We start from the raw sequence: 8,200 nt of genomic DNA on the forward strand, positions 1-8,200 counted from the left end.
GTACCCCGCAGCCCGCCACCATGCGCTACTCATTTACTGCTACACTGGTTTTCATAATTAGCGCCGCAAGGCCTCATTAAATCTGCTCTAATGAATAAATATTGTATTTCATAGCCTGATTACCAGATCAGCTCAATGCTTGAGCGTTGTAAACAATTACTTCCCTAAATATTCATCACCCCAGAGTGGATGATCATTGGTATTTAATACAGGACTAGTATTTTCAAGTGCATCTTTATTATACCAATAATAGTTTTGAAATGCTCCTTTTGGATGGAAAAAAGAGAAGACGTTACCATTTAAGTTATATCTATATCTGTGTGGCTTTAAAAATATGAGTTTGTCAGGAAGACTGTTTATTATTAATTCACGAGTACCAGACTCTGAATTGATTAGAAATGACAAAGAACTACAAATGTATAAATTGGGGAAATTATTATAAGATTGTCATTTTACACATACAGTCACATACAGTTTCATGTAAATGACATGAAATGGACCAGTCACTTTACCTTTCTCAATTCAATTTGCAAACTTGAGGGGGAAAAAATACTGATTTTCAAATGTCAGATACCACAGTTTATACCACCCTCATGTTTGTATTGCAAGGTATAAATTTCTATGTATCAGGACAAAATTAAAAAGTCATCTGTTAGACATCCAACAACACATGGCATTTTACATCATGTTGTTATTCATTTGCCAAAACTTAAAAAGACAGTCATTACAAAACCCAAAAAAGAGACATTGTGCGAAAAACTAAGTACGCTTCATGATTGAAGTGAGAACAATTTCAGCCTCTTACATTGTTATAGAGGAATTTTGGACCACTTTTTTTTTTTACAGGAGGTTCAGTTCATTGAGGTTTGCAGCATTTGTTTATCAAATCAAATCAAATCAAATCAAATCAAATTTATTTGTATAGCACATTTCATGTACAAACAGTTCAAAGTGCTTTACATAAAATAAAAGCATTGCAGCAGGGAGTGCAAGAAGCATTAAAAATACATAAAATAATATAAATAGAAACAAATAAAATCATTTAAATGAATTAAAATCAGGCAACAGTCTAGATAAGTTAAAAGATATTTCATGCATAGACACATGAGAAAAGAAATGTTTTTAACCTGGATTTAAAAATGTCTACATTTGGTGAAAGTTTAATCTCAAGTGGCAGTTTGTTCCACTTGTTTGCAGCATAACAGCTAAATGCTGTTTATGGACAGCTATTTAAGGTCCTGCCACAGGTCTGGACAGGTTGCAACACCTTGATTTTTTTTCGTATTTTCTTAAACCCATTGACTTTAATGGTGTAATTGTCCAGTTTCATGACCCGATTTCACTCAAGCTTTAGTTGTCGGACTGATGACCTCACATTTGACGCTAGAATACTTTAATATTCAGAGGAGTTCGTGTTTTACTCGATGACTGCTAGGTGTCGAGTCAAGTCCCGTGGCTGCTAAAACAACTCCAAATCATCACCCTTCCACCACCGTGCTTGACAGTTATGAGATGCTGGTGTTGATATGCTGTGTTTGGTTTTCACCGCACATGGCACTGTGCATGTTGGCCAGACATCTACGAAGATTTTTTGTCCAAAGGACATTGTTTCAGGAGTCGTATGGTTTGTTTAGATCCAACTTTGGAACACCTAAGACGAAGAAGAGGCTTTCTGCTGGCAAGCTTACCAAACAAGCCATACTTGAAGAAAATGTGTGCAAACCTGCAACCATGCATTTATTCTTATCTAAGCCTAACCATATGCCTTTTATCCCTAATAATATTAATATGAATATCTAACGGTTAGATATTTATATAACCCCTATTTAATGCCTAATCCTAATCAACCGCACCTGATAGCCAAAATAGAAAAGTTGTTGGGCAATATGGTACCATATGGAACTCACACTTTGTTCTCTTTTGTGACAAATTGTGGTGTAACACCAGAGTCAACCCCTTCTACCTCCAATCACTTAGGGAAGCAAAAAGCACAAGTAGTAGACACAAAACAACCACAAAAAACTAACAATTCATATCATCACATCCTATTTTCAATGCTCTGCTTGTATTGTGCAGTTGAGGCTAATGTCAGGCATCTTTAGTTCTCTGCTGTCTTCATGTCTGCTCGACAAACAGCGGGATGCAAAGCAGTGTGAATGTGGGCTGTAATGGTAATAATAATGTACAGATGGGCAAAGATGTAAGCAGTAAACAAACGGCTGAAAGGCTCAAAGATGTCCTGCTACAAGACCACAAACCCTCTTTAACTTCCACACAGCATACATTTTCAGTGTCAGCAGCCATTCTCTGAACCCGAGACGAGCAGAGAGGAACGTTAATGTGTTAAAGTGTGAACAATGTAAATCCTTTCAAACATGTCGTGTCCACCCCTATAATGGACCGTTTTATCGGTAAAGGTTGTGTAAACAACCTGGTTTTCCAGGTAATGTGTTTATTCTAACCAGTTCTCTGACAGCTATTCACTAAAGCACTGTACTGCAGCAATATCTAAGAGATGAACAACAAATTTTAATGTTGCAGTGATAATTGTCTTAGATTTGTGCGTACCAATATTATATCAATACTCGATCTTAACTCTGAAATGATAATTCAGATTTATAGAAACATTAGTCTTTTATCACAGAAAAAAAAACAGCAGCTATTGCCAGGTTCCCTGCTTCTCAGATCTGTTAATTGTCGACTTTTTTGAGTATCGCTATGGGCATCTATCTAGGATTCTAATATTATAGAAGCTACGCTGTGAATAGAAAAACAACCCCAATTCCTGTAGGTTAGGACGCCGTGTAAAATGTGAAACAAAAAAAACATTTAAATGATTTGCAAATCTCATAAACTAATATTTTCTTTGCAATTGACATTGGACATAAAAAGAGCACCCCATAGAGGCAGAGTCTCTCAGAAGTAAAGATGGGCAGAAGTTCAGCAATCTTAAAAAAAAATGTTATTTTAAATTTATGGAGTAACTTCATACTGTTTCCCCAATGTAAAATTGTGAAGACTTGTAATATTGCATCATCTCCCGTGACTAATATCATCAGAAGATTCAGAGGATCTGGAGACAACTCTGTGTGCACTGTGATTGTCATCTTCTGTGGGTGAAAGTAGGAAACTGTTCTGCGGTCAGATTAATTCAAATTTGAAATTCTTTTGGAGAAGATTTTTTTATCAACTCAGTTAAAAAACCTGCATTTTTTATGGTTTGTGGGGTGGATTAGTGCCTATGGAAGTGGCAACTTGCACCTCTGGAAAGGCCCCATCAATGCAGATTTTAGATCAACATATGCTCCCATTCAGGCAATGTGTTTTTCAGGGAAAGTCTTGTGGATTTCAGCAAGACAGTCCTCAGCCACATACTGCGGCTATCCCAACAGCATTGCTTTGCAGTAGAAGACTGACCTGCCTACAGTCAGATTTTTCAACAGCTGAAAACATTTGGAGCATCATGAAACACGATAAATAAGACCCAGAGCTGTTCAGCAGCTAAACACCTCTATCAGGCAAGAATGGGACACTATTCCTCTCTCAAAGGCTGCACAATGGGTCGCATCAGAAGAGGGGACGGCACACAGTGGTAAGTAGGACCCTGTTGTGGTCTTCAGATTTACAATTAGCTAATATTCCTCACAAATGAAGTATCTCACTTTCAACATTGTGTTTTCTATTTGTTATTGTGAATAAAACATTGCATTTTGTTTTTATTTGCTACACAGCCTCATGATTTTTTTTTAAGTAATTGGGGTTGTTGTTGCACAAGTTTAACATATTAAGATGGGGCAGTGTGCATATGCTTTTAAGTAGCTCCGTTGCATGTGTATTTTGATTTGTGTTGCTGCTGTAAACGGTGATTATCTGACCCATTCAAGCTTGTGCAGGCAGCTGACTGACAACCTAAACATCCTCACCGTGCAGCGGCTGTGACAGCCCTGTAGGATAATGTCGGCTTTGTTAAGCTTTACCTTCTGAAGGAATGCGAGCGTAACCTTAAAAGTGACGTTACCTCACCGGCATTAACAGAAAAGACAAACGTCCGGCGTTCACATCTTCAGTTACGCCGTCAGCCGGGATTTGTCCTCCATGTTTAAATAACAGTAATTACAGCTGCCACTGTTTTGGAGAGAGCGATGGTTGAATCAAAGAAGGACGCTGACATGACTCGGTAGTGATTAACGCTTTAATGAAAACGTACAGCTAAACCAATGAGAACAACGCTGATTCCCCTTTACAGAATTTGGTAAACACATACGGCAGTTTGATGCATTCCACCTGCAAACGATTATGGCTTTTAAAACAGTTCTATAAAGATCGTGCATTTCACACCACAGGTCAAATGAAGAACGCTGCAAAGATGAACAGCAAAAAGGTTAATTCCGTGTCATTTCGTGTGGAGGATCACACTTGTGAACAGAAAACGCAGGCCATAACTCTACTGCCACTTCAGTGGCACCTTCAACCATTCCTACTTAACAGTGTTCGGCAGAAAATGAGCCAAAGAGACTGGAGCAGAGCGAGAATGTGCTTTAACCGGATAAAATGATTTACAGGTATGAGATTCCCATTAGAGTCTGCTAATTGTTTCCACACCATTAGTGACAGTTATCTAATGAAGGATATTTAACCAGGCGCTGTAGTATATCACAGTTCCTCTCGGTTTAGAGGAGGGAGGCAGTGGACCTCGGTCTATGCCCTTTCCACCTGCATCCCCTCCCCCCTCGTGGCAGGCAGATCGCTGGGCTAGTTCTACAGGACAGAACGAGTACAACTTTTTTTTTTTTTTTTTTTTAAAAACAAAACTTGTAAAAACACAAGCATTAATTTGCAACTAACAAAAAAGGCACAACATTGAGACACCTCCCCTCCAGAGGCTGATGCATTTTCCAAGAGGGCAATTTAAAAAAACAATACATTTAGAACAATGTATAACGCAGGTGATCATATAAACGAGCCTTTTGGCAGCAGGAGAGATAATCAGCGATAAAATTGTATACAAGCACGAGATATATGTACATCTTAGTCATTTCAAAGATCAGATTGCAGAAGGTGGATTGGAACCGTTTTACTCCACAACTGATTTGTCTTAATGCAATGTTTAAGCTCTTAAAAACAGGAAGTGGGGTGGGGAAGGGGTTGGGGCAGAGGAGACACACAACTGGCTGTGTGCCTCTTCCAGATGTCAGTCAAGCTCAAAATAATACTTCACAAACAGGAAGTATTGTGAGTTGCAACGCTTTGAAAACTGACATTTCGACTGTGAGTGTATAAATTTTGCGAGAGCGTGTCAGTCAGGTCCAGAATCTCCAGCAGCTTCTCCACGTTTCACTCGAGGCTCTCTTCTTCCAGCTCTTTTTTCAAGCTGCAGAGAAGAAATTAATTCATGTGAGGAAAAAAAAAAAACCAACAAAAACCTTGAGTAAACTTCACATTTTACCAAGACATCCTTACTTTTTCAGGTAAGCGTGCACATTATCATAGCCGTGGTACTTAGCCAGGTAAACCAGCACCCCTGTGGCGCAGCGGCCTTCTCGGGCACGGCAGAAGCTGCAGTTGCAGATTCCTCGGCACGGCGGGCACTGCCACTCCTGCGAGAACGAGAGGAGTCATACTCAACAACAGCTCCATAAACTGCCATCACAATGGTGTCAGCTTATGATCCTACCGGATTCAGAAGAGCGTCTTTGACTTCTTCTCCGTAGCGGTTACGAAGACACGGGCCGCAGAACTGCCCCCTCACCCCCATGCACTCTGGATTACGGCAGTTTGTTTTGGTGTCAGTTGTCTTCTGGCGGCACTGGTGGCAAGTGGATCCCTGGGAAAGCAGATTGAAATAATGTTGCTTTTCAGTCAGTTTCACATGTAACCGTTTTTCTGATGTTTTCAGCAGTAGAGCGAATAAAGAACCCACGGTTGAGCTGTTGTAGACTTTCTCCCGCACGGTGTGGCAGATATTCTGCAGCTCTGCCTCTGTGATGTCCTCCACAGGCCGCACCACGTGAGGGATGGCCTTGGTGCCGTTGAAGGAACGACGACGGGGCTGTGCAGGAAATATGTTTTCCTACTTAGAAACATATTCACAATCTCCTATATTTGGACAGATGGCTATAATTTTGACTTACAGGTTCATCAACCTCCTCATAGTAGCGACTTTTGCGAACCAGGCTGAACTTATCCTCAGACTCTTCCTCTGGAGGCGGGCTGGGGGGTCCGTCCACCTGTGAGCGAGACCGAGTGTGGGGCCGAGACAGCCGCTGGGGGTTTCTCCTCAAAGCTCTTGGGGTTGCCGCTGACTGCCGAGGCGCCTGTCGGGGCTGAAGAGCAAAAGAGTAACGTGTGATTAATACAGAAAAAAAAAAAGCTCAATGTGGTAAATATGTGAAATAATACAGTTATTAATTCAAAGTGGTTACGATACCGTAGTTAACGCGGACATCGCCATTCGTCTTCTCGGGAAGAGCCCAGGTACTTTGTTCAGCTCAGCCATGAGCTTTGAAAGCTAAAAACAAACAAGACAACAAAGCATGACGATAATGCACAAGGTCCCATCCAGGCTCAGTTTATAGTGTCATAACACCAGTGTGAAACAAAGGTAACGAAACAGTACCATTTCTTTGTTCTCCTTAATATTCAGGGCTCTCTTGTGCATGAAGTTCTCCTCCTCTTCCTCCTCGTCGGAGTTCGGCACTTTAGGCTGAGGCAGCGGCTCTGATGCAGGCCTCTTCCTGTCCGTCTTCTTGGTGGGAAACGTCATGGCAACCTTCAGGATGTTCGACCTGCGGCCACGTCTCGGCGGCTCAGTGTCTACTTTCTGAAAGAATAAACGATTTGTAGTTAAAGACAACACTTGTGTTCTATTACCTAGTCCTTAAACAAGTTACAATTGCATTCCTTACCATAGCTTCTATCTGACTGCTGATGAGACTTTCCTCAAACCCGCCGCACGAATCCTCTTCTGATGTGGCCTCAAGCACCTTCGCTTTCCCCGCGGTCCTCCTCGTCTGTCTTAAGTTGCTCCTCTGAAACAGACACAAGCCATTAGCTGCAGCAGTCAGGGCCATTTAGAAGGATATCAGCAATGGTCAAACGTGGCATTTTATTGTTACCGTATTGGCAAAGCCTCCGTCAGAGCCAAAGCTGTCACAGCTGTCGTCAGAGGAAGAGGAGGAAGAGGTCTCCATGGGAACCAGGGGAACACTGCGGAAGCTCCTCAAACTCATCCTGGTGGATGGAGGCTGGGCTACCAGTTTCTGTAGGAGACAGCATGGATGATCAGAACCACCATAGAGTGATTACGGTTACTTTTGTCCATACTTAAATGATAAAATAAGCTACAGCTCTGATGATCACAGAACACTTGGAACTCACAAATATTAATATTTAAAGTTCGAAACCCTGACGGTTTTTAACTTTACTTTCAAAAACACTTACTCCACAAAAGTCTGGGCAAGTTGAAGTCAATTTTCTGTTCAAGAACTGCCGACAGTTTCACGGGACACACCTCTGAGCGCAAAGTTCAAACCAAACCAAATGTAGGTTGCTGCAAGTAGGAGCAGCTTAAACTTCAAAGTATTCATAATCAATTGGCAAAGAAAGACTTGCACCAATAGTCAATGTGCCACGTATTTTGAAGTTTCAAAACTATACGCTGGATTTACTAGCAGGAAGGTTAGTTGACCTAACTTTGCATGCAACATGGTTTTCTGAGAGGATAACAAAACAATTTTATCCTTCACACGTAACACGTTGTATTAATATTAAAATCCCACTCTGTTTTTCTTACCTTTGAGCGGGTGAATGGCATTTTTCCCAATGAAAACCGTCCCAGACTCAGACACACTGACACTCCGTGCAGTAACTCTGCAGAGAACAAAGCAGGACCTGCGGCTGCACGCAGACAGACTCCGTTCATTTCCCGCGCCCCCGAAAGGTCCCGAAAGCCGCATAAAAAAGCTCTCCGACAGCTTAACAACGCTTTAGTCTTTTTGTTTAGATATGTTAACCGAAAGCGATATTTGAAGAACACGATAAAGATTCAATGGTGTCCTGAGTTCCTCTGAGCTATGAGTTGTTTAAGACGAATCGGTTTGTTAGGCCTCGTACTATGTGTCTTCCATGTACTGTACCATGGCGCGAACATTTCATTGGTCAATTTGCATACAAGGCGGGTAAAATGTTGAATTCATTCCAA

General features: G+C 41.3%; 1 protein-coding gene across 1 annotated transcript; it reads right to left on the reverse strand.

Moving 5' to 3' along the window:
• Nucleotides 1–4,178: 4,178 nt before the first annotated feature.
• cdca7a (cell division cycle associated 7a) lies at nt 4,179–7,874 on the reverse strand. The gene is made up of 10 exons (XM_075478709.1): nt 7,793–7,874; nt 7,116–7,259; nt 6,906–7,028; nt 6,617–6,820; nt 6,428–6,508; nt 6,132–6,323; nt 5,921–6,049; nt 5,675–5,824; nt 5,461–5,597; nt 4,179–5,371 (listed from the first exon to the last, which is right to left on the reverse strand). The coding sequence occupies exons 1-10, from the start codon at nt 7,811–7,813 to the stop codon at nt 5,335–5,337; spliced, it is 1,218 nt and encodes a 405-aa protein (XP_075334824.1). The 5' UTR covers nt 7,814–7,874; the 3' UTR covers nt 4,179–5,334.
• Between the last annotated feature and the right edge of the window lie 326 nt (nt 7,875–8,200).

This window comes from Odontesthes bonariensis, chromosome 12, assembly GCF_027942865.1.
Source record: "Odontesthes bonariensis isolate fOdoBon6 chromosome 12, fOdoBon6.hap1, whole genome shotgun sequence".
NCBI classification, from domain to species: domain Eukaryota; kingdom Metazoa; phylum Chordata; class Actinopteri; order Atheriniformes; family Atherinopsidae; genus Odontesthes; species Odontesthes bonariensis.

Bases quoted from the DNA above. Each gene is read 5' to 3' on its own strand.
- cdca7a (XM_075478709.1), bottom strand. From the start codon at position 7,813: ATGCCATTCACCCGCTCAAAG. The intron at 7,260-7,792 runs GTAAGAAAAACA...TGTCTCCTACAG, and splicing joins TGCCATTCACCCGCTCAAAG to AAACTGGTAGCCCAGCCTCC. The intron at 6,509-6,616 runs GTACTGTTTCGT...GTTTGTTTTTAG, and splicing joins TTAAGGAGAACAAAGAAATG to CTTTCAAAGCTCATGGCTGA.